Below are 27,975 nucleotides of genomic sequence, written 5' to 3' on the forward strand. Positions count from 1 at the left end.
CGAATGGAGGAGTTCCTAAAGACAGGAGAGGTTAAAAGCTGCAAAATTCTGCTATTTAACTCAAACTGGGAATGCCAAATACTTGCCAAAAGGAGAGGTAATGCCACTGTCAATTTAGTAACTAAAAAAAGATATCAAAACAGTAACTGAGTGGGATTAATTTAAGAAAAGGCCATCTTTTTTTTATAATTATCACTTAGAAACCACCTTAAGAAACATAAGGTTTATTTTCAAAAGTACCTGCTCTGCAAGTGGATTCAATTGACTGAAAGGCTTTGTTTCCCTTTGGAGTTCTGCTCTGAGAGGATGTTCTTTAAATTGCTGACCAGGTGATTTATGGTGGCCAAACTCCTGAGTAGCTTCTTGAAATTAATAATTCAGGAATAGTTTGGTTTAGAATCGTGGTTTCCAACATGAATATGTTTTATCTTTAACTCCTGCTTATTCCCATTTTTGGTGAGGATGATTTCCACCAATGCACCTCCACACGATGTATTAATTACTTATTGCCTGTCCAGTTAATGAATTGCTGTTTCTGTGGTGAGTGGGAGAAAGATTCTGCTGTGTAACAGTTGGGGTAAAGCTGAGCTATGGATCTGACAGTGTTTTGTGTGTCAGTAGTGCTCGTGCTCCTCCTTGTTGGGCTTGTCAAACGTAACAAATATAAACAAGGTTGGCAGCTGCTGCCTTGGGTTACTGAGCTGAAAAGTGAAGCTGTTCTGGGCCTAAAGACTCCCTGAGTATTGTGCTTTTTCTGGCTGGTTTTTTGTTTGTTTGAGGGTTTGATTTTTTTGGTGGTTTTATTTTGTTTTTTTGGCGTGTGGAAGTGATTTGATAATCCTGCCTGTAAATAAATAATGCATCAAGAAAAACAATGAAAATGAAGCAGAGGCTCAAGGTAGCACCTGCAAGATGGCATTTACATATTAATCATATTGATATAGATATTAATCTAGCAGAGAGCCCAGCTAGCTGCTGCTTTTAAAAAGCTGAATAAGTATATAAGAAACTAAACTAATGAAGAGGGAAACAAGGGAGTGTCCTACTTGGAATATGTCCTGTGCAATTGCTGTTGCATTAAATGTGCATGAATGAATAGATGAATGAAAATAGGGTTTAGCATCTTGAGTGTGCCAGGGACAGAATAAAACAGAGTTCTCAAATTGTAATTCGTGTGAGATTATTGTATTTTTTGCTTTGCCAAGTTTATTTTCTGGTTGTTTGTTTTTTTTTTTCCTCTTAAGATGTGTCCTGCTTTATGCAATTGTTCTGGAGCAAATTAAAAATGGATGGGAAAGCGGGACTGAGCTTAAAAGGCTTTTGATTTATTCCATGTTTGTCTAAACCAGTGGAATTTGAAATCTAATACAAAAGTCAAAACTATTGAAAGGTTTACAGAGCAAGGGAACCTCCTCAGTAATTCAGCCAGCTCTTTATTGGTCTACACTGACAGGGGATATTGATACATTTTGTCTTTCTCATTGTCATGTAGCTTTAAAAAGTAGTAACCCCTTCAAAAGAGCTTCATCCTAAGGGGGGAGAAAAAAAAATATTTTGCTGATATTTTTCTTTCTGGTCTAATTTTTAACTGTTTTCTCAAAGAGACACTGAATGAAAAAGAATCCCTGGGGGTTGTGTGTGTGTGCCTTGAGGAGAATAAGAACTTGTCTCATGGAAATAATATTATTCTGAATTACTGATGAAAAAAAAAGTCCTTATAAGAAATTAGCTTTTATTTCTGCCTGAGTACATGTAGAAAGTAAAGTAATGACACAAAATTTTACCCATTTTTGACCAAGGTGGACGAGCCACCTTCATTTAATATGGAAAAGGGACATATAGAAATTATATGTGTTAGAAAAATAATATGGGCTACCCAGGGAGGAAAAGTGAGCAGAAGAGCTCATTGTAGTTGTCTTACCTTAAAAAACTTACAGTTTTTCTCTCCTGATGAGACCTTTTCAATGAAAGTACAGAATAGGTGGGATGATTAATTTTCATAGATAGATTCCAGCCTTGCCTCTAAATCTGCCTTCTGAAAATAGTATTTTTAGATATCTCAAAAAATAAGCATCCCCCATTTCTGATGCCTTGTGCCTGCCAAGACAGCCTTGGTTCTTGAAGCACTCAGCTTGTTTTTCTTCCTTTCAAGCGTTTCTGGTGTTTTTTACTTGGTGAGGTTGTCTTGGGAAAACAAACAGCGAGGCAGGAATGTCGCTCAACCCTTCCCCTGATTTTTCTGGTTTGTAAATCCTTGTCAGTGGTGCAACCCCAATGAATGCTTGGCCAATATGATAATAGTGCCCTGCTTTCACGGTGTGGGGGTGTTATCAGAACAGGCTGTTTGTGGGGAGATACAAATTGTGTCACGTGGAGGATGCGGGAAATGGGCTTGTGGTTGAGGTTTGAAACACAAGTCAGAGAGGTCACACAGTGGCAGGGGTTGCCCAAACTCTTGTGACGATTGTGCTGTTCCCAATCTGAGCATTGGAGCTCTCTGTGTTTTGCAGCATTAGGGGTTTCTGTGGCTTGTCTTAGTCACTGTCTCTGAATGCCCTGCAGTGTCGACAGCTCATGTGTTTGGCTACAAGTCTGGGATATTTCTCTGGAGAAGAAATGAAAATGTGGAATTTTTTAAGTGCTTGGTTTGCCTTCTAAAGCCTTTCTCGTGATTGGATAAAAATAGCTTGAAGTGTTAATTCAGCTCTGCTGAAAAAAAAAGAAAATTTGTTTTGGAAGATGACTGGGGAGATGGGGGAAGATGAACATTTAATGATCTTTAAATGTTAGAGATGCAAATGCTGGGCCTGGAGCAAGACTGCGGGATGACTGGGATGTTCCAGCTGATGTCAGATGCAGTTGAACTACATCATGTTGTGGAGTTAGGATGGAACTATAGCAGAGAGATGATGGTGCTGGTGAACCTGAACAGTTTGTGGCAGTGGGGAGTTCACAGGTGAAACGCTGCCCCTGCAGAGCTGGTGCCACCAAATCAGAACCAGGCCTTTAGAGGGGATTCCCTTCATAAGATGCTTAAATAACCTGCCACCTTTGAACATGCAAGAAGTAAAGAGGATGCAGATTGTTAACGGGAAGCACTTTAGGAATTGGGTATTTTCACTACACAAATCTTTTTAGAGGCGGTCTCAAGAACCGAGTGAACTGAAATGTTTAAGAACTGATCCCCCAGGATTCCGGTGCTCCGTGGTGCTCTCTTAATGCCTGAAGGTCACAGTGGTCTTTGGAGAGGCCTCGGAGAAGTCAGACCCAAGCAGAGGGTGAAGGGAGCTGCTGTTTTACCTGCCTTGGAGCAGCAGGTGTGAGCAGAGCAAAGGCTGCGCAGCCTGCGATGGTTTGGGGTCGACTTTTCAGCGAGGGGAGAGCAGAGCGGTTGGAGCAGCTCCTGCCTGGTGCAGAGCCTGCTGGCATCTCCCAGAACACCAGCTGGAGGACTGGTATTTATAGCTCTGGGATCTGGAGGAGCAGCTGAGGATGAGAGAGGCTTTCCAGCAGCTTCTGTGAGCCGGTGCTTGCCTTGCCCCGGTGCTGCTGAGCCTCCCTCCCCCCCCCCAGCCAACCTTTCTCCCAGTACAGAGCCCAAAATTCCACAGTGGGGAGAGAATCCGCTGGAATTCCAGATGAGCCGCTCTTAGCTTCTGCTCGCTTTCCTTCCCTTTTAATGATTCGAAAAATGCAAACAATGCTTTGAAAAGCCAGCGCTGCTCCTGCAGGCTGGAAGTGTCCATTTCCCTTCATTTATCTCTTGTAATAACAGCCCTGAAAGTCCATCTTAGAAAAGCTCTCTGGCCATAGATCTGATTGCAGCGTGTGCCGGGGGAAGGAGCCTGCATTCAACGTGTCTTTGTGGTGTTGTTCACGTTCCAGCCAATAAAGAATGCCTGCTCCACCCTGCTCTCCGTAAGGAACACGTTCCCATTGTTGGCATTCCACTCTACAGATGGCGCAGATATATTTTCCAGACCCGTGTTTTTTAAGAGACGAGAGTATTTAATGTGAGTTTGGGCTTGTGGGGGCAGTTCTGAGAGCCCCAGGTTTTTTGTATTGGTTGAAGTGTTTATTCAGGCATCATAAAACAAAACAACTGCTTATATTGATTCAAATAGAGTTTGAATTCAGAAATTAATTATTGGGTGTTACTTCCCCAGAAGTTCTGTCTAGACCAGCAAGTTGTTTTTTTTAAATTTCTGGCTATTCCTTTACTAATGATGGCAGGACAATGCTTTCCTTGCTGTTACCTCTGGGTGTTGGCATTTGCTGGGAGTGTGTGTTTGGGGTGGGTCAGTGCTGCCACAGAGGGAACTGCCAAGGCTGGTGTGAAGCCTCTTCCCGGGAGATGAAATCTCATTTGATCTCACGGAGAAGCTGCCGAGGCTTCGTGCCCTCAGCAGTGCCAGCTGGGTGGGACTGGCACAGGTGAACAGCAAAGCAGGGCTGTGTTGCACAAACCTGGGAAGGTCGGTTTTTCCAGTTCCATACCCCACTTCCGTCATCATCCAGTTCTCTTTCTGAGTGGCAATTGATTGTTTAGGTTTTTTTATTTAAAAACAGTCAGTCAGTCTGTCCCCTCAGCCCCTTTCCCAGCACAGCCTGTGTACCAGCTAATCCCAGGCTTTAGCCCAGGGTAATTCTGTCTGCGGGTGTTTGTGTGAAGGGCACAGTGCAGGGAGCTCTCCTGGAGTGCCAGAGTGACTCATGCCCGGCCATGCTGATGGCACAGAGCCCTGGGATGGCACTCTGGGCACTCCAGTGACGGGACTTTAAATGCACTGAGGGATAAGGGAATAATTTCAACTCCTGCCTCTTGTGTTGCTTTGTCTCTCTGTTCCTTCTCTGTTAGAAGGAATTGTGTGGATCCCAAATCCTGGGCTGCAGATCATCTCCAATCTGCCAAATTTGTGAATGCTGAGGAGCAGAGCTGACTGGGATGACAACAGATCAGGCTTGGACTGCAAACTCAGGGTCACAATCTGATAGGAGTTTGGAGTGGTTAAGAAGCACTTTTAGTCATTCTTTGTGCCTGCAAAAATATTTATGTGGCTGAGTAGATGGGAATGGAATGAGGGGGCTGATCTTGGCTAAGTTTCCTTGCTTTTGTGGGTTTTTTTCCCCCTCTTCTCTGTAGCTTCCCACTGTCTGTTTACTTGGTTGGTTTTAATGCAGGATGGAAGTGTTAAGGCCAGAAATGAAGGCTTGGAGTGTTTATGTGTATGTTTAAGAAGGGGTGAGAAGACAGAGATTGCTGCTTCCAGTTGGAAATAGCCTGGAAGACTTTATCTTTACATCAGCTCCACACTCTGGTTATAATTGTAAAATAAAGTTCATGTTTGACCTGTGCTTTTTGAACTTCAGCTTCAGAAAATTCCAGATTGGATTCTAAGGACAAAAAATTTTGGCAAAAAATGACAACAGGAATGCAAAGTAATACATGTTACAAAATCCATGGGTACTGTCTCAGTGGTGAAGTGGTCCTTCAAGGATTGCTCCAGGTTCTGCTAAAACTGAAAACCAGGGGTGAATTTTGAGCTCCTGGATTGGAAAGGTTGAAAGTGTGTGTTATTTTTGTGCTAGCTGATAAAGCAGATGGTGGTTGGTATATAAAATGTTAATTAAAGAACAAGTGGGATGGACTGTGGCAGTAAAAATGCCAAGAACCGAAGTTGCCTGTTTTAAGTTAAAATCCGAATGTTTTGTGGAGCTTGGTCTATTACTGTTGATGTTATAGCACTTCTAAAATTAGAATTCTCATTGATTGTGCTCCTGCTTTCTCCTTTTGTGAGACTGTGCTGCTCCTACTGTGTACTTGTCCTGTGTAAGGACTAATTACTAAGAGTATTTGCATCTTACACTAAAAAAATTTGGATTATTTGGTGTGAAGAAATTTGTTTTAAAACTGTCCATTCCTCACCATTTGGTCAGTGAGACAGAAACCCCCCCTTCTGTAGTTACAAGTAGCAAAACCCCACCAAACTTCAACAGCTGAAGAGCTAAAAAGAGTTGTTGAAGTTGTTTGAACTGCAGAGAATACGTGGAACACTCCTGCGTGGAGGAAGTGCAGATGGCACGAGGCAGCTCTGCACGGCCTCCTGAATAACTGTGAGGAGAAATAAGCTTTTAAAATACAATCTGTGTCTCGGGGTGGGGGTGGCAGGGGGTATTAAATCAGCTGCTGTTCACACAGGGTGCTTTTATTTCTGGCAATTGATGACATGTCATTACTTGGTCTGTTTGCTTACAAAGATTTTAAATGTTATGTCTTAAGGTGAAGCTTGTCATTCAAAATTTCCAGAAATGCATAATTCAGGTAAAGAGAAGGAATAATGTGGGCATTTATTTCCCTCAACCAAAGCAATGATTTGATATTTTGAAACCATGACTGTTCCCTTGCCTTTTCCTTGGCCTCTCATTCCAAAGGTAAATGATGGGCACGGACCCACCCTGTGCTTGCTGCTCTGCTCCTGGGAGAGGTTTCAGGTTCTGCAGGAGGGAAGGAGGATCTCCAGTTGTTCCATCCTTCCCACACGGGGGGGGTTATGGGAGTGATTTCACTGGCAGTGGCACGGGAGACAGCGATTTTGTGACATATCCCTTCCAGTTCCTGTTAAACTGCAAGATCCCCCCTGGCCTCAGGAGTTGGCTCTTGGTGAAGGAAGGGGGCTGCAAAAGGATGGGCTTTCCCGGGAACTGGCTGACTCCCACACCACGGGCTGCTCCTGATGGCAATTAGATCTGCAGCACAAAGCTTTGGAGTGTCAGTTTGCAAACACAAGAGTTAATTGCCACGTTGGACCTTTGCAATAGCAGATAAACAAATTTCTTCAGTAAGATAAAGAGGCCATTAATGCGTTCCCGCTGTGATCCGCTGCCTTAGTGCTGCCTTATTGCCGCTCTCGGTTCCTGGGGCTCTGTAATTAAAGCAGCAGTGGGAGGACCTGTGGGGAGAGGAGATAACACGACCTACTTCATCACTCACTGATACAATCACCTCGACCTTGCCTGGTTTCAAAACCAAACAAAGTATCTGAAAAGCTTTCAATGTTCTTGTGGATATTGGAGGCATTGGAACAGCTCCTCTTTTGTGTCTATTTGTTTCCTTGTTCAGTGAAAGCAGAGTGTGCTCAGAAACATAGTCCGTAAAATCAGTGGTGCTGACTCAGGCTAATTTCTGCAGCATCATTTCAATTGTTTTTAATTCCCTTCCCCAATTTGGCATATGAACTTTTAGGATAAAGCTTACCTGTACTATTTCTTCAGCAGAACAGATTTCAGGGGTTTGCTTGTCCTTCCAAAGGAGGTGCTTGGTGCAATAGATACCTCCAGGTTAGGTCGGTACTTCAGTTGGAATTCCTGCTTTCTGAGCTGCCTCTCCATCTTCTTCCTGGGGTTTTATCCCACACTGTTGCCCACCTGAGCACTTGGTTTCCAACTCGGAGCACAGCAGACACCACAGGTGTTGGCAGCACCCCTGGGTGCTCAGTGTCCCAAAGGAAGATGGTTTCAGTCCTCCTGAAAGCTGCTGAGGTCACACTCTCGTGTTTTCTCCCTCAGTCAGCTCTGCCGGGTTCATCTGTCGCCTGGGAATTCTGTGAAACCAGTGGTTGTGACAGTGGAGGGTGGAACTGTGTGCAGGAAACGGGAATGGGGGATAAATGAGGCTCCGGGAGCCGAGTGAAAAGGCTGTGCTGGATCCCAGGGTGAGGGCCAGCCTGCAGAGCTGCTGCCAGCAGGGAGCTTTGCTCTGACCATTCCTGCTGCACTGCAAGGGTTTGGCCAGGCAGCTGCATTCCCAACCTCTGACAGAGCTGCCTTCTTGCACTTAAACTCCCTTTCCTGATCCACTTCTCAAGAAATGCTTTGCAAAAACATCCATCCTAGAAACTGGTGTTCAAAACAGCGAGCTGGATGTGGAGCTCGGTGTGAGGAGCTGAGGAAAGCCTGGCCGAGAACATAACAATAATAATAATAAATAAGGACTTAAAATGGGGCAGAGTGGAATGACTTGCATAAGTCACAGAGCCTGAACTTTACTCTTCACAAATGTGCTGGATCAAATTTAAGCTGGAAGCGAGTGGGGTGAAGTAATGGCAAGCTTCTAGTGCCTTTGCAGGCATTAATTGGAGCTGGATTTTTATTTGTGCTGCTTTTTTTGGGTAGGAACTTCCAGGTACAAGGCATTGCCTCTTCCTTACCTTTCAGAGCTTCCCATCAAATGTGAAATGAGAAGCTGGATAGTAGCAGTCTGGAACACACTGCAGGGAGAGAGCTGAGTTAAGTTTGGGGCAGGGCAGCTGTCTTGTGGGATTTGTTTTTTCTTCTCTTCAGAGAACAAAACTGTGGGAGCTGTAGCTGTGCTGCTGTTTGGGCAAAGCCAACAGAGGGGAGTTACAGCCTTGTATGATTGCCTGGGTCACAGTTTGTTCTGTGTTGGTGCCCACGTTGCTACCCAGAGCCACCAGCAGTGCTGCAAGTTGATACTGTGCTGGTGCAGATGATTCATCGGCTTTGCCTGTCTGTCAGCTTTTTTAAGGCAAGAATGTCAGCACAAGGTGCATCCAAGTGAAACCGAGTTGGCCACGAGAAACAGAGTAGCAACTGTTGCTATTTGCAATCCGGACAGTGATCTTTTCTCCACTCTGTCGTTTTGGACAACAGCCCTGCTCAGGGACACAGCATCTGGTAGAGGAGGGATTTCATTTTGCTGGGGGTTCTGTAACCACGTTGTGTGCGGGATGAGTGGTATCAGGATGTAAATCATCCCCAGGAAGGCTGCTGACACCTCTGTATGGCTTCTTGCTTTGTGGATTTGTTTGCTCTTCCCATAATTAGTGTCTCATCCCCAAAGGCAGATCGCCGCTTTAGGTGCAGGGGTGGGTGTGTGTAAATCTAAGGTGGTTTATCTAATTTTGACACCCTCAGGACTGGACCCTTTTACAGTCCTTACACAGATGGTGTTGAAAACAGCTGCTGGAAATAACAGATTTCAGCATTTCCAGCACTGTAGCACCCAAAAGAAGGAAGCAGTAGAGATTCACTTCTACAACCAGGGCTGTGCTTATAAGTTATTGGAATACAGAGGCTACAGACATTAAAATGACAGCTGGATCCACTGTTACTCCCCTCCAGGCAAAGGTTATAGGAAGGGGTTTTGTAGCTGGGAAGGAAAAAACACCAAAACACCAACCTAAAGGTGCCTGGCAAAGCTTTCACTGACTGTGGGGAATGCACAGAACTTTTTTTAGCAACATCATATTCCTTTTAGGAGTCTTTTTTCTTGACTGACTTGAACTAAGGCCTCCAGAAATCCAGTGAGGAAGGGGTGAGTCTGTTCCCTCAGTCATCTGACTCCTGTGCCGTGGGGCACCTCGGGGTATCAGAATCACAGGCTGGGGGTCAGCCAGCTCCTTAATGGTGCTCCTGAATGTCAAGTTAACTGAGAGTGTGAACTTTATTTCCTGTAGGTATTATCAACCCAAAGAACCCTAAGGAAGCACCAAAGTCCTTCAGCTTTGACTACTCGTACTGGTCCCACACATCGGTGAGTGTTTCCCCAAGAAGAGCCGGTTTTGCTGTTGTTGGTGTGATTGAACCACATTCCCTCTGATCAAACCACCCTGTCAGATGTTTCTGCACTGCCTCTGTCAGCCACATTCAGGTTAAAAGCTTGGGTGTTGTGTTGCCCTCTTTGGGGAGAGCAGAAAGCTGAACCAAGCTGTAAATATTTGAAAGGTTGTGTGAGCCGCAGATAATTCAGTTGTCCTCTTACACAAGTGACAGTTGCTCGAGTTCTCACAGCTCGAGGAGGGATGCTGTCTGTGTTCCCTTGGCATATCTGGAAGAGGCAGTGTGGTGATCCATGTTTTCAGTAGCTGCAAAAGCAATAAATTCTCATCTGGCTGCTCTGCCCCACCCTCCCGTGAATCGGGGCTCAGCTCTCGCTGACTTCCAGCAATTGTTCTCCAGCAGAACTGTGTTGTTCTGCCACCTCCTCCTCCCTGCCCTGTTTTCTAAAAGATACATAAAGAAGGGATAATGCATTTCCCTAGGATTAATTTTAGTAACTTGGTGAAATAAGACAATATTTCCGAGCAAATCTGTGGCCAACAAGATTGTTTTCAAGACAAAAACCCCTCACCTCCCTTACTGCTCCCTTGGAGCAGCCCTGTAAGTTGATTACAGACCAGTCACAAGAACATTGGGAACGTAATGCCTGAAAATGAGCAGATAAGCAGCATCAGGGAACAGAGGAGGTCTGATAAAATCTTGATCCCAACATTAGAATGTTAGCACAGCTAAATTTGTCCTGATTTCGGGAGCAGGTAATGTTCAGATCCAGCATTTCAGGAAGCAAGAGAATGCTAGATTAGGAGTGAGATATCCTCACAAACAATGCAGTGACATGGTCATTGTCATTCCTCTCCAGCTTTTGCTACCTTGAGAAAAAGCTGTGTGTAAAAACGGGCTAATTCACCTCTTGCTGAGGGACTGACCCACCAGATAGAAGCTGGAAAAAACCCCATTGCTTTCGAAATGTTACTAGAACGGTGAATAAGTCTGCACTGATGCTGTTCCCCTGTCTTTGCAGCCCGAAGATCCCTGCTTTGCGTCGCAGAGCCGCGTGTACAATGACATCGGGAAGGAGATGCTCCTGCACGCCTTCGAGGGCTACAACGTCTGCATCTTCGCCTACGGCCAGACCGGCGCTGGCAAATCCTACACCATGATGGGCAAGCAGGAGGAGAGCCAAGCAGGCATCATCCCCCAGGTACAGCAGGGCCCAGCAAGGGCATTCGGTTTTTAGAATCACAGAACGGTTTGGGTTGGAAGGGTCCTTTAAAGCTCATCTCGTTCCAACCCCCTGCCATGGGCAGGGACACCTCCCACTAGCCCAGGTTGCTCCAAGCCCTGTCCAACCTGGCCTGAAATATTCCAGGGATGGGGCAGCCACAGCTTCTCTGGGCAACCTGTGCCAGGGCTTCACCACCTTCACAGTGAAGTCCTTCCTAATACCTAATCCAAGTTCCTCCTGCATCATCTTCAGACAACACTTGCTGATACTCCCTTTTTATATTGCAGTAACAGTTAGCAGAGAACTGCAGCTGACTATTTTATAGCAGAGAATGGTGATATTGGTGAAACCTGGGGCAATTGTTGAGATACCAGATAAAATAATGTTGATAGTGATGCAGAAGTGAGATTAATTATCCTCCCGGTGAGGCTGCATGGGTTTGATGCATTAGGTTCTTTTTCTTCCCCTGCCCTCATTCTAAAGCCATTTCAGTGACATGTCATAGTAGTTACTTGTTACTCCTCGGAAGAGACTGATTTCTGACTCGGGTTTAATCTCTCCCCAGCTGTGTGAGGAGCTGTTTGAGAAAATCAATGACAACAGCAATGAGGAAATGTCATATTCTGTAGAGGTGAGTGTGCTAGGTCATCAAAGGATATCTGTCTGCTGGACATCAAACTGAGCTTGGGTGCTGGGTTACTGATGTTGCATTAAGATGCTGATTTTTGGTGGATTTTTTTTTTTAAATTTTATTTTTTTTAAGCTTTATGCCTTTTTCCCGTTTCACGTTTGAGGCAAACGCAAATAAAACCTTCGTGGGACTCTTTTTTTACCCCTGACAGAAAACTCGTTTACCTTTACCTGTATAGTATTTCTGAAAGAAATGATGGGCTGGAAAACCTAAATGTTCATTGTCCTGTTTTCAGGTGAGTTACATGGAGATTTACTGTGAGAGGGTCAGGGACTTGCTGAACCCGAAGAACAAGGGGAACCTGCGGGTGCGAGAACATCCTCTCCTCGGGCCCTACGTGGAGGATCTGTCCAAGCTGGCAGTGACATCCTACACAGACATTGCAGACCTCATGGATGCTGGGAACAAAGCCAGGTGAGTGGGGGGGGTGTGTTTTATAGTTTTAGCACTGGGATGTACTTTAAGAAAACCCCTCGTGTAAATGAGGAGTGCTATTGAAATGTGCACCCATCAATGCTATTAAAAGGCTGATATTAATTTATGTGGTGAAATAGTGCTGCAAATCACTGTGCAGACATCTAAAGGCTGTAATGAGACTTGAGGGGAAGTGTCTAAATAGTTATACTGGCATTTAGTTCTTCCTCTGCTGTGCACTGTGTCACCATCCTGGTATAAATAAACATGTGAGCTCAGTCCCCTCTGTCCTTCATTCAAGTGGTCAGGACTGAAGTTGGCATTCCAGCTTTAGTTTCTGCTTCATTAGTAGTTGTTTCCATGTCAGCTGTTGGCTCCATTTAACAATGTGTGGGAAAGTCTCACAGAAGTGCTGCTCCCATTTTCTTGGGTGTTTGCATGTGAGGTAGATTATCCAGTCCACAGATTGAGAAAGCCCTTTTTAAGCTCTGACAAAAACAGAGGTAGTTCAGGAGTGAAAAATCCAAGAGTTTATCAACGGGATTAGGTGTGCCTTGATTTTACTTACAGGGCAGAGCATCACCTGTCCAGCTCTTGCTCCCCTTCCTCTGCAGCTGCATTCAGCCCTGCAGGAGCTGTGCTTTTCGAAACATGCCCAATATCTGTTCCTATTTCAGGACTGTGGCAGCCACCAACATGAACGAAACCAGCAGCCGCTCCCATGCTGTGTTTACAATTGTCTTCACTCAGAAGAAACACGACACAGAAACTGATCTTTCCACAGAGAAGGTGTGGTACAGATAAGTGGTTTTCTGACTGTTCTTCACTAATCTTTCCCTGCAGTGACTTATTCTTGTTGGCAGGGTGAGGAGAACATGAGAATTGCTTTTTTTTCTGGTGATTTAAGGGGTGAACTTGCTGTGTGCCTTGACAGAGCCCATTTATTTCCTGTGGGATTTTGTTTGACTGTGATTCTAAAAAACAACTAAATGGGGACTGTGTGCAGGAGGAGAATATACAGACGTGGGGAAAATATGGCCTTAAGGACTGGGTTCTGAAATAAAGCATGCAAAAGGAGCTGAAATACAGGTAATATGCATGTTTCTGAACTGACTGCTGTGGACAGACCTGAAAAAAAATCGTTTATTGAAGAAACCCCCCTAAATGATAAGACCCTATAAAATGAATTATCAGAGTTAATTGTCATTAGCTGCCCTGCCTCACTGAAGCCACAGACTGCCAGTGCTTTGCTGGTGATGCCACCAGAGCCAGGATGAAGTGTGGTTTCTCTTCCTTTGAGATTCTTGTGTTGTCTGCAGCAGTAAAGCTTCATTCCCTCTGACTCCTGCTGTGTTCATGTGAGACCTCATTGTCCCTTCTAGGTATAGTGATACTTAAACCAGAGCATAATCCCAGACACTTCTTATCCCTGAGATAACAGCATCAAGCTAATTGCTTGTGAAAACTGTTTGACTGCAGCTTTAAGGACACTGGGGTGGCTTTTTTAGTCAGTGGAGTTGTTCCATTGCCGTAGAATTCGTTGGAGTTTTGGTTTTGCTCTAATTCTCAGGCTGATGTGCCTTTTCTCTGCAGGTCAGCAAGATCAGCCTGGTGGATCTGGCTGGGAGTGAACGAGCTGACTCCACTGGGGCCAAAGGAACCCGGCTAAAGGTACAGATGGAAAGGAAAAGGAGGGATTGCTCTTACAAATGTGGAAAAAACAGTTGTGAAACTGAAGACTACAGAGATTGGTGGCTGAACAGTGTTAATTGCTATATAACGCCGTCTCCTGTTTTTTTCAGGAAGGAGCAAATATAAACAAGTCCCTCACAACTCTGGGCAAAGTTATTTCAGCCCTGGCTGAAGTGGTAAGTGCAGCATTTACTTACCTGCAACAACCTTGGCCCAGCTGGTACAACTGAGTCAGTGAAGTGGCTGGAGTACAGCAGAACCATTCCCTGTTCTTGGCCTCACATTCCCAGCCCAATTAGCTGTGTGTGTTTTGACAGATGAAAGTGCTGATACTCTTGTGTGGAGGTCATGCAGGCTGGGAGGAACTTGCTTTGTGGGCAGATGGGAGCAGTGTTTGGTTAAGTGTGAAGAAACCTTGCAAAAGCAGCCTGTGTTTGTGTGGCAGACGCGTTCACAGAGCAGTTCTGCAGAGCAGGAATTTCAGTTTTGTTTGAGAGAATAATTTTAGAAAACTAAAGTGCAGCTTTGTTATTCAAAGCTGGAGAAATACCAGGGTAGTATTTGATTATCACTGGGTTTTTTTTGCAATGGCAAGACTTAATAAGGTGTTAAGTGAGCATATGTTGAGCATATATTGATCCAAGCAAAAGGTTGTAAGTTTAGAAAAGTACTGTCTTTTACTTTGATACTCAGCTATTGTTCAAAAAAACCCCACAACAACCCAAAACAAATAAATTATTGTTGTTCCTTTTAAAAGTGAGTTTTCAACAGTTGGACAGGCTTGAATGTGTTTAGGTGCTTTCAAAATTTTTCTGGTTTTAATTGAAACAATTCTCATTCATTTGGGTTGTCAGGAAGAGAAAGTACTGTTCAAGCTAACATGGAAATTATGTATAAAGCTCTGTTAAGAAGCTCATCCTGTGTCTTCTTCCTCTTTCTTTAATGCTTTCAACTTAGGATAACTGCACCAGCAAGGTAGGATGCTCTGTGTAGTTGCAGTAATTTTGGGGGTTTTTTGCCTGAGTGTAAGGTTTGCTACTTAAATTTTCCTGGAATGGTGTCAGAACACAGAATTTAAGTGTCAGAAAGATATTCTTCATACGCAGCAAAACCTTTCTGAAGGCAGAGCATCCAGGGAGTTCCCTGAACTGCTTCCCATGGTCTGCTGAGGTGTCAGAATGTGGTGCAGGTTATCTTAACACCAAACTGAGCAATCATTTGTACAATCAGGGGTGAGCCCCCCATGTTTAGGGAGCACATGTGTGTGTTCTCATGGTCCTTTTAATACCCACACTGTGAAGTTTATGTCCTAAATTTCCTTTTCCTGTTCAGTGTTTGTTTTTCATATTCTGTTATTCCTTTTTGTAGAGTAAAAAAAAGAAGAAGACAGATTTTATACCCTACAGGGATTCTGTGCTGACGTGGCTGCTCCGAGAAAATCTAGGTATGGCTGCTCTGTCTGTGCCAGTGTGGAAGGAAAGTCTCACTGAACTTCCTGACTGCTTTTAACTCACTTAAAATTGCATCAAGTGTTATGTTAAATAGTTTTAGTAAAATCTTGAATTGTCACAGTCCCACCCTGTGTTAATGTTACAACCCTTTCCTGTGATTTCTGCATGTTTCTTGGCAATGGAGACCGTAGTTGAATTCTGTAATTTCTTGAGAATACAGATATTTAGTAGGTAATTAGGTGGTGCACTGTAATTTCAGCTCAAATCTTGCCTGTTCATTATAGGTGGTAACTCCAGAACTGCAATGGTTGCTGCTCTCAGTCCAGCAGACATAAACTATGATGAAACTCTGAGCACTTTAAGGTACTTCCTTTGTCTCTGAGAGGGATGTGGGTAACTGTTTGCTCTCGTGGCCATATTTTGTCCTTCAAACCTTTGGGTTATTATACTTTGAGAATATCTGTGGGGAAAGGAGACTGTGCTGGCAAGAACTCGATTACCCTAAAGAGGAAACCCAATTTTTAGAGGTTTTTTGCCAGGGATTTATTGCCTACCCTTAACTTGAAAAATCAGACTCATCTTCCTGTGTTGGTGTGTAAGAACATACCTTCAGTGTTGTCCCTAAAACTGAGCATATTGGTCAAAGCACTGAATAAAGGAAAATAATAATTGTCGGTCCTACATCTTATTAATCCACCTCAGACAGAACTTGTCTCTTTTCTGCATGGCCGGATCTAATCCAGCCATACCCTCTCCTGTGCCACACAGCTGCAAGCTGAAGGTGCAGTGTTCCGTGGTGCTGCATCCCTGGGTGGCACAGCAGCAGTTCCCAGCTTGCTGGGAGGTCTCATGGCTGCGCTGTGGTTGCAGATACGCCGACCGCGCGAAGCAGATTAAATGCAACGCTGTCATCAACGAGGACCCCAACGCCAAGCTGGTGAGGGAGCTGAAGGAGGAGGTGACGAGGCTGAAGGATCTGCTGCGTGCTCAAGGGCTGGGAGATATTATCGACAGTAAGTGGATTAAACACACCTTACCATCTTGAGCTTGGCCTCTCTGGCACAGGAGGGAGAGCTGGGCCTGGGACAGAAAGGGATTTAAAGCACCAGATTTAAATATAGCTGCTGAAATGTAAGATTGGAAATTCTAGAAATGGCAGCCTCTTCTGTCTTTAAGCAGCCAGGATTGTCTGTGGAGTTGCCACCTTCAGACTCTCAAGGAGAAACACAGAGTGTGAATTTCCTATTACTGTGGAAATGCTTTTGTGTAACAGAACTTGCCCATTCAGGAGCTGCCCTGGTGAGTTATGGAGGGCTTTTTGTCTGGCTGCCAGTGAAAGGAGTTGAGATAGAGAAACTCAGCTTCATACTGAGAATAAAAAGCATCTTTTCTTCCCCCTCAAAGGCTTAGGGTTCTGGGTTGATACCTGGCTTCAATGCCATCCTCGCTCAGAAAAGGAAACAATGGCTCATGTCAGACAATGTCCTGAGTGACAAATCATTTGTCATCTTGGAATAGCTGCGAAACAGCTGCTTGTGAATAACTAACTAATCCTTCTGGGAGGTTCTGAGTGAGCTTGGCAGAGCAGCGTTGTGCTGATCTGCTTTGCCAGCAACCTCTTAAAGCACCAGAACACACTTGTGCCCAATTTCCTTGTGCTCATTCCAAACAAGGCAAATGAAATGGGATTGTAGCTGCCATAGCATGAGCAGTGAATGAATCCCTGGTGAAGGAAATGCCCATAAAAACACACAGTGTGCTCCAGTGGATTGAAAGATTCTTTGACTTAAAAAAAACCCCAACCAAACCAAAGAATATTGCACCAGTTCCTGATCAGAGCTGTTTATCTGTGAAGCAGAAGCCTTTACTTAGTCCCAGGCTGTTTGAAGATGTGTAACATGTATTTACCTCCTTGTTTGCTTGGTTTCAAGAGGATGGGGCCAGAAGACAATGAAATGCAAGTGTTTTCATGCTTGGTACAGTCTGGGGGTTTTGGTTCTGAATCCCAACTGAAGAAACTGTTACTGAATAATTGTGGTTTTGTGCCTTTAAATATCAACTAGAATTCTCTTCCCTTCCTGTGTCTGTAGTGAACCTTCAATTTTGATCCTTCTTGTATTTTCCCTCCTGCTTCCTTTCAGTTGATCCAATGGGAGATGAATACTCTGGAAGTGGAGTCAAATGTGTGTATTGTGTGGTTCTCTTTCTAACCTGCTTTCTCTGGGTCAGCTTTTAACAGAGCTTTGCATGCCAGCATTTCTCACAGGGAAATCCCAGACAGAACACTCGCTGGAATGCAGTGCAGTCCCATGAAAAGCAGCCTCACCAGCACTTCTCAGACTGAGCCCACAGGCAAAAGAAAAGTGCAAAGTTTAAAATGCAGCGTTGCTTTCTTTTGCCAGAACATAGAAGGGAGAGTGGTAGTTCTTTAGTGCATTTTCATGACAGTGAACGGTTTAGATTTGGAGCAGAAAATCTTCTTCTCCCACCTTTTCTCAGTTATTTAGTTGAGCGGTTTTTGCTGGTGTTTTAAGGGCTCTTTTCCAGCTAGAAGTTTTAAATGTGCCAGGTGATGAACTCAAGATAAAACGTGATCAGTTCCTCCTGGACACTGAGATTTATTTTGTATAGTTCTTTAAAAGAAAAAGGAAGAAGTTGAGCATCTTATTCTGCTGAAGGTCCCTTATTTGAGGTTGCATACTTGCAGGTGATTAACTTGATAGGGTTAAAACCAGTCAGCAAAGAGCTTTTCATTTCTGATGGTGTTTGCTTCCAAGGTCTGAGGTCAGCAGACTCTTTGAACTCTTTCAGTCTCCTTCTCCCTCACTCAGCATCAGCTGAAAGAGATCTGTCTGAAATTTCCTCCAGTTACAGCTACTGCTGGTGTAAAGCCTCATCCTGGCCTGGCAGATGTGGGGGTGCAGCGTGGGGTGTGTGTGGGTGTGGGAGCTGAGCCCCAGCAGCGTGTGTGGGTGTGGGTGTGGGTGTGGGAGCTGAGCCCCAGCACCGTGTATGGGTGTGGGAGTGGGAGCTGAGCCCCAGCATGGAGGGCAGGGCTCAGCCTCTGCTGCCCCCAGCCTGGGGGAGCCACTGCAGGTGCCTCTTCCCCCCCTGTGCAGGAGTGCATGGCCTTCTGAGACTCCATCCCTGCTCTGTCATGCCTGCTTTCCTCATCCCAGCAGCATTGCCTTCCCTTAACCTGCTTTTCTTCTGCTCGACTCCCACCCCCTGCCTCCTGTATTTGCAGATGGTGGTTTTCAAACTGACTCCATGCAATCAGCAGTTCCACGAGGCTGAAAGAGCAGGTTGAGGGTGAAGTAGGGCACGAGGCTGCCAATGGCAGGATTGTCCAGGGGAGGAGGACAGGGAAATCTATGCATCTCATTTTTATAAGTGTGATGCCCTTGTTTATAACTTTCAAGGTCTGATTTGACCTGTTTCTTTCCTGAAGCTATTTCGAAGGATTTGTCTTTGAAATAAAATTTAAAACTATTAAAATATTGAAACAGAGCTATTCAGTTGTCCAGTATTTTCATGTTAGAGGATTTTCTTTTAGGTGTGTGATTATTCTGAGCATATTATTTACAGACATATCCAAGAAGACAAATTAAAATAAATTTCCACTGGATATTTGTTCTTAAATCATTCAGGCAGCTATTCCTTGTTCTCTGTCTATCAGGGTGTCATCTTTCAGACCTCAAGGTTTTCAGGCTACAAAAGCTGCCTCATTAAAATTTAGTTTTTTCTTTTTAAAGACCTTTCTTATTTAAACTAACAACCAAAAAGCTTTGAAGCACCTTGGAGTATTGAGAGCATTATCAGATATTTCACTCAGTTATATTAAATTTCCCTTCTTCAGATAAGGGAGGTTAAGAAGTAACAGAATGGTGATGTTGTGAACTTGTGTTCCCTTTTCCCTGCCATGGGCTGGCAGGTGATTCACATCCTCCCTGCTTCATCCTGTGGTGTGGGTGCTTCCCACAGAACCACTGCTGTGAGAAAGATTTACCTGATCAGCATTTTAGGTTGAAGGAATCTGGAAGAGAATGTTTGGCTGAGTTGGAGGGGTTGGTGTCTCTTCAGAGTTGAGCCCACAGTGTCACTTTTGTCACGAGGACCTGCACCTGGCCCTGCTCTGAGCCCGGTGCTGCTCAGTGAGGAGTAGGATGGTTTCTTTTTGCCAAGTGTGGAATTGGTTTTTTTCAAGCTTTTTGGATCAGAAAGGTTTAGGCTGCAGTCCCTCCTAGTAATCTCAGGATCTGAGTTATTCTGTTACTAGTATTAAAAGATTTGTTTCAGAACTGCCATCTAAAAATTACAAAACTTGTCTTGTTGCTGCTTAAATGCTTTCCTCTTACACTGGTATTTCCTTCCTTTCCTTTTTCCTCTTTCTGCTTCCCTCTTCCTCCCCTTTCCTACTTTCCTTTCCCCCCTCTTCCTGCCTCCCCTGTGTCTGTGTGTCTCTCTCCCAGATCTGAAAGATTTTCAGAACAATAAGCATAGATACTTGCTAGCCTCCGAGAATCAACGTCCTGGCAATTTTTCCACAGCCTCCATGGGGTCCCTCACTGCCTCTCCATCCTCCTGCTCTCTCAGTAGTCAGGTGGGCTTAACATCTGTGTCCAGTATACAGGAAAGAATCATGTCAACACCTGGAGGAGAGGAGGCCATCGAGCGTTTGAAGGTAGGTCTGGAGGAGGGGCCGGGAACGGGGACAGCTTTCCCTCATGAACAGATCCTGGCTCTGCAGGGTGTTGTCTGAATCCCACTTAAAAAGGGCACTTAGTGGTGGGCCAGAAACTGGGTCCGTGCACCACTTTTGCTTGTTGGGATTGTTTAGGTTTTGATTGTGATTATAAATTAAATTCTTGGGGTTTATTTCTGGGCCCTCTGCTACAGTGGGAATTATGGAAAACGGGATCCTAAGCGTAGACTCCACGAGGCCTGCTCAGCACCAGCGTGGGCCAAGTCTGACTTGCAAATGCACTCAGCTTTCAGAAAACCAAATCACCCCAAAGCTACAAAAAGGAGGCAGAAGAATCCTGGCAGTGTTGTGTTCTCCCAGCCCCCACAGATTGAAACGGGAGGCACAGAAGGGCAGTGCTTCCCCCAGACAATGGCAGCCTTGTCCCAGCTCTGCCCGCAGCTGAACCTCACACAGGGGCAGCACAGGGAAGGATTCCTGGATTTTTATGACAGTCCCCCCCCAGTCTCCAGGGGTGGGTGAGTGGGGAGAGCTGGCTGTGTTTAATCTCTGCTCCATTCTCATGTTTGTCCATGAGACACTGGCACAGCGACGGAGCACACGCTGCATATCCCCTTCCTGATGGAAACCCGCTGTTGCCATGGAAATAACAGTGTGGTCTCTGCAGTTCCTTGGCATCCAGTTACTGAATAATGCCTGTAAATCAGATGTTCAGTTTGTTTCCCCCCCCTTAATTTTTTTAAGTGGTTTGAAATAAAGTCTGACTGTGTTTAGATATGAAGTCATCTTTTCTTCTCAGCTGGCCTTCAGGGCTATTTACCCTTTAAAGAATTAAGGGGAAAAAAAAATTAAAATTTTAAAGTGCTAAGAGTGCTTTTTTTATACGAAATTATTTTGAGGCCCAAACTGAGCACAGACTTCAGTTGCTTTGTGTATTGTGTGAAGAGCTTTGGGAAGAGTTGTAAAGCAGCTTCTGATGTTTTCACACAGGAATCCGAGAAGATCATTGCAGAGCTGAATGAAACATGGGAAGAGAAACTGAGGAAAACCGAGGCCATCAGGATGGAAAGGTCAGGAATCGGAAGTGCTGTGATGTGGAAGAGGGAAAAGTGTGGAAAATGGAGATTTCACTGTGTTCACAAACAAAGCAGCAGCAGAATGGTGCTTGGGGATGGTGGTGCTGAGCTTTGTGTGAGATGTGGAACACCAGGGGCACTGCTGAGACAGAGCCCTGCTCCTCCCTGTGCTTCTTGCAGTTAAAATTGCTGTTCCACAGCCTGCCATCTCTGGGACTGAAATTTCCAAACTTGCCCTGCTGTGCCCTGAGCTGGTGACAGCCCTGGATAGACTGGTTCAGAGTCTAATGCCTTCATTTGCAGGCTTTCATTACACCTTATTTGTCTAAGAAACCTCAACTATGGTCAATCCCTTGCTTTTCTCTCTCAGGGAGGCTTTGCTGGCAGAAATGGGAGTTGCCATTCGGGAAGATGGAGGAACCCTGGGAGTCTTCTCACCTAAAAAGGTAGAGAAAATTGATAACCCTTGTGTGGTGTCCCCAAAAGGCTGATCAGCCTGAGAGGAGAGGGGGAGGAGAGTTGAACTTCTGTGGATCTTCCTGCAGAGGATTCTGTGCTCAAGGAGAAGTTTTGCAGCTCCTTGCATGTCTTGCTTTGGTAGGAAATCAGAAATGCAGATGCTGCCTCTGAAGTTTGTAGCCTCTGTCTGCACTAGCTCTGTGTGACCTTCCTGTGCTCTGCCTGTTCTTCTTTGAGACACCCAGAGAAATTTGAAGTCTTGTTTAGATGCTCTTCCTTGAATTTTTTTTTTTGTTAATCCTCCTTCCCCTGAGGAAAAGGGACTGTGATCCGGTGAACCACTGAACAGAGAGGGATGCAGGGGAATATTTCTTTCAGTGCTTGTCAGGAGTTCTGTTTTCTGAAATTTGGAAGAAGCACAACTGTGCAGGGAAAGGGCACAAATCAGTGCTGTCGCTATAAAATTATTAGGGTGGCAAAGAAACCAACTGCAGGTAAAGCAGAATTATTGAAGAACTACAAGGAAAAGAACTTTCCTCAAAAATCTTTGAACAAGGAGCAGGGGGGAATATTTTAGCCTGAAACTTGCTGGTTTGTAATAAAGTGTGTAATAATCTTGATCAAAGGCTAAACAGGGACCTGTTGAGTGGCCTTGTACAGAAAGGCAGAACAGCAGAACTAGTTAAAATGTGTAATCCTTCCCTTTAAGTGGTGTTAGCCTGGGATGTCTGGAGTAGGTAGAACTCCAGCTTGCTTCTGGAATCTGCTCCAGGAGTGCCTGAGGTTTGTAAAGGTGCTGATTCTTTAAATTTCTTTCTCTGATGTTACGGATCCTCATCTCCTTTTAGATTTTCCCTCAGAGGCCATCATCTCTTTTTGATGATTCTTTTGGTGCATTTTCAGCTGATCAGGTTTGTGTGTAAATGCCACTTGGATTAAGTAGTTGCTTTGGTAATAGATAGTGTTTGTTTTCACCCACGTAGGATTTATTAGGAGAAGTGAAACTCCCCACCTAGTCCTGTCTGCTTCTGTTCCTTGCTATCCTTGCATTTCCATTAGTTCTCCTTTAGTAACTGTGGCTGCTGCTGTGAAAATTGAATGCAGTGAACAGCCATGGGACATCTTCACCTGCAGTTTTAGGTCACCCCTATATTTTTAGGGGTGAAAAAGCTGTCTCGTTTCTCCCTCCTTTCCATCTTTATAGTTAAATCTTCCACTGGGCAATAGACAATTAAATTTCTTTATTCAAAGACGAGTTTCATCGTGAACATCCAGTAACTTTTGAGCCTCAATAAACTGAGTGCTGTTAAGATGCCTCTCAAGTGAACTTCTTTGCAGCTACTGTAAGTTGAGGGCAGTGGTGTTCCTGAGGAATTCTAGCCAAATTTATTTCCTTTTGCTGAATTTATTCTGTTGGAGGGGAACAAAGGGACAAGGGGCTTATTAACAGTTTCATTTTTCTTTTGTCATCTCTCTTCTTTAATTCTGTTTAACCATGTTTGCCTTTTCTCCTGTGCTTGTGCTCACTGCCACCTCACTGGGCAGATTTTCACACCGAGGCCCTGTGACTTGTTTGCTGATTCCAATGGGGTTTTTTCACCAAAGAAGGTTGGTTTAGTGACTGTAGTGGATTTAAGTTTAGAAGGAGTTTTTAGATGAAGAGCTTTTTAGCTGTTTGTACCAGAGAGTGTTGGTAGTTCTAGACTTTATTTTGATGTTAACGGGCTTTGCTAAACGAACACCTGACTTGTGTTGCCCAGGAAAAGCCAAAACTGGTTCCACATCAGCTTCAATATTTTACTGAGGCAACATTTTCACAGAGACTTTACGTGGATTTTTTTTTTCTCCAGCTGAAGCCTTTGTTCCCTTTATGGATTGATATTTCAGACAACTTAAGCAATCTGAGCTGTATTTCTGCTGGTACTTTGTGATGCTTTTCAGTACTGCAAGAGAAAAAATACATTATGGAATAACCTCAAACGTGGCAACACTGCTGGATCATTCCACATCCTCCACAGCTGCAGGAAGGAACCTGAATTTAATTCCCAGCTCTCAATTAACTTTTTTCTCTCTGTTCTTCCAGACTCCCCATCTTGTGAACCTTAATGAAGATCCTCTCATGTCTGAGTGTCTGCTGTACTACATCAAAGATGGCATCACCAGGTGAGGGTTGGGGCTGCCACACTCTCAGCTTGCTGCTTTTGCTTCCCTAAATCCCCATGCTCCATGAATTTAAATAATGACTGTGCCCTGAGCTGGTCAACTTGTAGGTACAAGTGAAGCATGAGGTTGCTGTAGGTGGAAAATAAAATAAAAAAAAGGGACAGAAATGCATTTCCTTTTCAGTTGATTTGATGTTTTGAAGGTGATGGAAAGCAGTCACTCAGCTGTAAGGGGTGGTTGTTACACCTGGGCAGTAAAAGAAAGGCTGAGATCCCCTCTGAGGTGCAGGAAAACAAAAGTAATAGATGCCTGAGAGATTGTGATGGGTGCAGGATTGAAAACCATAGCAGCTGGAGTATGGATGAGTGTTCACTTTCCTATTTAAATAAACTCTTATCCATGCCTGTGCACAATTAATGCATTCTGCATTCACATGTAGGAGATAATTTAATTGCCACATTCGGAATTGTAAATGGATGTTATTCCAAAACTTGTTGTCAAGACAGCTGGAAGGAAAGAGGTGATTTTTTATTATCTTTGGAGCACCAAACTGTGTTTGGTTGCTTAGTCTGTACATTCCTGGGGAACAACTGGAGGAGAGTTCACAGACAGGGGCTGGCCCTGCTCTGATATGCATGGGGCCTGCTGAAAGGAACATCAAATTATAGAGAATTCAGCACAGAAAGATGAATGGAACAGCTTAGGGCTTAAAAAATCAATGTTGAGCCTAGCTGGCTGACATCAGGAAATGTGTAAAGTAATAAGCAGAGCAAGTTCATGAACATTAGGATTGGAAATGAAGTTGTCTGTATCTAGGATTGCTCAGACACTTGAGTTTGCAATGGGCATAAATCTTCATGCTCCAGGGATGCAGCCAACCTCTTGCTGTCTGAAGCATCAAATTATTCAGCAGGAGTCTCCTGAGCCACTTTTGCTGCCTTGCTGAAGTGCAGATGGTGATTATTGGGAGGGATGATCCCTGTCTGCTGCTGAAAACGCAGCGCTGCAAGTTCTTCTTCCTTCTGCAGCCTTTCCTAAAGGCAGAATTGAGGTGCACAAGAGGGAAATAATTGCATTGAATCCAGAGGTGCTTAACACTTCAATTCTCTCTTTAAGTTACATGTTTTTAGAGAGAGAAAACTTCTCTTTGCTTTGTGAAGCTGTTATCCTCCACTCCGTGGGAAAGCTGCGGTGCAGAATTAAATGCTCCTTCAAGCCTTTAAACTAGGAGGATAGTTTGAATAATTTAGACTTTTTCCTGGGTATTTCTGGGCTGTGTTGTCCCACACAGAGCTGTGGAAAGTGTGTGATTTGCTCTTGAAACACCTTCTGTGTGCCCCAGGGTCGGCCAGGCTGATGCTGAGCGAAGGCAGGACATCGTCCTGAGCGGGGCTCACATCAAGGAGGAGCACTGCATCTTCAGAAGTGAGAGGAACAACAATGGGGAAGGTAAAAAAACTGCTCCTGCTGGCAAAGTGTTGCTGAATCTCTCGCTCCTCACTTGCTGCTTGGCCTGGGAATGCTGGGATTTGGAAGTGACCTGAGGAAAAACGAGCAGCTTTGACTCGCTGTTTGCTTCGGTCTTAGGGGAGGAAAATAAAATTTGTTCCAGTGATAATAACTTCAAATCGTGATAACAGCTCCGAATTGCAGGCTGCAGCCGGTGTAACAGCTAAATTATGACCTTAGTTAACTGCAAACATGAAAAGTAATTTCCAGCTGCAGTGTGTGGAGGTGTCAGTAGTATTGATTTCCTCATGGGGTTTATTTTTAACCAGCAGGACATCCAGCGATTCGCTTTTTTGGTGAAGACAGGCAGAAAATGGGAGGCCTTGGGGGGGGCTTGCACACTTGTGTTTCTCTGAAGTCTCACTCGTCAGTGCTGATTTCTTTGCAGTTATTGTTACTCTGGAGCCTTGTGAACGATCAGAGACCTACGTGAATGGCAAGAGGGTGGTGCAGCCCGTGCAGCTGCGCTCGGGTAAGGAATGTTTCACTGGCCTTTTCTGCAGATTCTCCCTGTGTGACATTTCCATCACATGCTGGGTGCTGTGTAGGGGCAGGGTCACCTTTCTGGAGTGGAGCTTCTGAACAGAAGTTGGTGCCATTCTTCCCTCAGCTGCAGTTTGTTTTCTTGCATCCTTTGCTTCCCCAGCTCTGAGTGTATTTAAATCTTCACTGCCACGCAGCATCCTGCCTGTCCTGCTGCTTCCCCCCAGATTATTCAAATTATCCTGCCCAAACCTATTGCCCTTGGCACTCCCCGTGAGACAGAGCAGACAGACTGCCAGTGGCTGATGGAAAATTCCCAGTTTCCTGGCAAAGCTGAGATCTGCCCCTCTGCTGGAGAGCAGCAGCTCCTCTTTGCTCTCATTACATTTCCCACTCAGCCCCCTCTGCACTCCTTTAGAAATGCAAGAGGGGGAAGAACTGGAGAGGAGGGAATGACTTCCCTAAATTGTGGGGTTCAGCATGTCTCTCTCAAGCTCTGATGCTTTCTGGGTTTCTATGCCCTCCCCCATTTTTCCACTGGTAAAAAAAACCCTAAAATCAAGCAAACAAACCCCACCTCTGAGTCCTTTGTGCCAAGCTGGGAGTATTTTCATGGATCCAAGTGCAGTGACTGCAGTACAAGATTGGACAGTAAAGGAGGAACAGTTTTTGCTGTTTTGAGTCTGCATATGGTTCATATTGAATACCATGACTGGAGAATTTATTTTCTCTTTAAAGAAGTACATTTTTTCCCTTCTGCATCTAGAAAATTAAGTTACTGGCAGAATATAGACATGGTGTCTGACATCTATAAGAGCCTCTGTCTTGGTCGTGAATTGATAAGGACAGTTTTGGTTACTTTGGAGGTGTATTTACTAGTTAAAATTTTAACTCCATTAATGTGCTCTCTGGAAGAGCAGAGACATTTTAATGCCTTCCAACATCCACATGGGGACATCTGATAACTGTAGGATTTAGCCAGAAGACTTACCAATATTAGATTTCTTCAGCTCTTTTGACATTGGTATGAAAGAAGCTGTAAAATCCTTCCCTAAATCCCACTGGCTGGGACTCCAATAAAATCCATACACATAAACCACATTTTAAAGCAGAGTAAAGCACCATGTGCTCCAGTGTTTGAAGTCAGGCTTTTCCAGATGAAAGTTCTGCCTGAAGTGGCTTTTGCCTGCGTGGAGGAGAGGAATGGGATTTGGTGATGTGTTTGATTTACTGCAACTCTTGGTCCTCACTCCCAGGTTTGTCCTTGAATTCTTTCTAAACTCTGCTGGGATGTCAGGTGGGACCCCTGAGGGTGAGGATGCCCTCTGTGAGCAGTGACTGTCCTGTACAAACCACTCTCCTTTTCTTCTTGTCCCCTACTTGTGTGCACACAGAAATCTCGCAGGGCAATCCTCTCTTAGGCCGTCACCCCATGGGATAAATGGGAGGAATCATTGAGTGATGCTTGTCAGGGCTTTTGGAATCCTTTTACCTCCCCAAAGAGTTAAAACTTCTGCTCCTGTTTGTAGGAAATCGTATCATCATGGGGAAAAATCACGTCTTCAGATTCAACCACCCAGAGCAAGCACGGGCAGAGAGAGAGAAAACACCCTCAGCTGAGACTCCCTCGGAGCCAGTTGACTGGACATTTGCCCAGAGGGAGCTCCTGGAGAAGCAGGGCATTGACATGAAGCAGGAGATGGAGAAAAGGTAACAAAATAACTCAGAATTTCTACCTGAAGCAAGGAGGAGTCAGCAGCAGGTTGCCAGGTTCTGCCACACAGTGCCTCTGCCACCCACTGTGGAAGCTCAGAAAGCTCCCTCCTTATTTTCCTGTGGGGTTTCAGTGCCCTAACTCCTTTAACAGTCATGGGTGAGCACCTACCACAAACCCTCCAGACCTTTTGGTGAAGGGCTGAAGCTCTCAGGGAGTTCCACCACTGTAGGGCCTGAATAGTCAGAGAACAGCTCCTTGGAAGGGCAGGGATTTTTCCTCTTGGAACTGAAATTCGGGGGCTGGGGTGGGTGTAGAGTAACCCCATCGAGAAAATAATCACCTCTGACTCCTTGTGTTCTTTTGTTCCTCTTCAGATTACAAGAAATGGAGATTTTATATAAGAAGGAGAAGGAGGAAGCTGATCTCTTGCTGGAGCAGCAAAGACTGGTATGTGTCCTCACTTCTGATTAACTACACCTTTGGCAAACAGTAATTCCTGTCCTTGCTTATCTGGAAGTTTAGGAATCCTGCTTGGGTTGTCTGCACAATGCAGTTCTCCCTTTTGCTTTCAAATTCTTTTGTGTCTCCAGTGAATTTTCAGCAGTGTGAGTGAGCTCCTTCTTGTTCATTCAGAGATTGTGATTGACAATGAAGAGGCTTTAGCCCATTCTTGTTGGGATAGTTTGGGTTTCCTTCTTGCAAGTTCACCTGAAGGAAGGGCATTTTTGTGCTCCTGTGGTTTTTTTTTTTTTGAAGTTCTTTTCAGTAGTCTATGAACAGCTCCTCTTTGGGATGTTTGCCTTTATTTTTG

At 44.7% G+C, this 27,975-nt stretch overlaps 1 protein-coding gene across 9 annotated transcripts in view; it reads left to right on the top strand.

Moving 5' to 3' along the window:
- Positions 1-27,975, top strand: part of KIF1B (kinesin family member 1B) — a 77,104-nt gene that overhangs the window by 8,436 nt on the left and 40,693 nt on the right. For 3 of the 9 annotated variants that reach the window (XM_027882501.1, XM_027882505.1, XM_027882506.1), the window contains exons 3-20: positions 9,477-9,553; positions 10,601-10,780; positions 11,370-11,435; positions 11,731-11,909; positions 12,587-12,698; positions 13,503-13,580; positions 13,712-13,777; positions 14,970-15,045; positions 15,337-15,415; positions 15,923-16,065; positions 19,603-19,736; positions 20,748-20,827; positions 21,204-21,279; positions 23,376-23,455; positions 24,798-24,904; positions 25,353-25,436; positions 26,977-27,157; positions 27,539-27,611. In XM_027882501.1, coding sequence (XP_027738302.1) covers positions 9,477-9,553; positions 10,601-10,780; positions 11,370-11,435; positions 11,731-11,909; positions 12,587-12,698; positions 13,503-13,580; positions 13,712-13,777; positions 14,970-15,045; positions 15,337-15,415; positions 15,923-16,065; positions 19,603-19,736; positions 20,748-20,827; positions 21,204-21,279; positions 23,376-23,455; positions 24,798-24,904; positions 25,353-25,436; positions 26,977-27,157; positions 27,539-27,611 — 1,871 coding nt within the window. Of the gene's footprint in view, positions 1-9,476; positions 9,554-10,600; positions 10,781-11,369; positions 11,436-11,730; positions 11,910-12,586; positions 12,699-13,502; positions 13,581-13,711; positions 13,778-14,558; positions 14,577-14,969; positions 15,046-15,336; positions 15,416-15,922; positions 16,066-17,193; positions 17,236-19,524; positions 19,737-20,747; positions 20,828-21,203; positions 21,280-23,375; positions 23,456-24,797; positions 24,905-25,352; positions 25,437-26,976; positions 27,158-27,538; positions 27,612-27,975 lie in introns of all 9 variants that reach the window. The other 6 variants (XM_027882497.1, XM_027882502.1, XM_027882500.1 and 3 more) reach the window with 4 other exon arrangements.

Source organism: Empidonax traillii, unplaced genomic scaffold (genome assembly GCF_003031625.1).
Source record: "Empidonax traillii isolate 1590-97213 ecotype Southwest subspecies unplaced genomic scaffold, ASM303162v1 scaffold106:size2091409, whole genome shotgun sequence".
Taxonomy (NCBI): domain Eukaryota; kingdom Metazoa; phylum Chordata; class Aves; order Passeriformes; family Tyrannidae; genus Empidonax; species Empidonax traillii.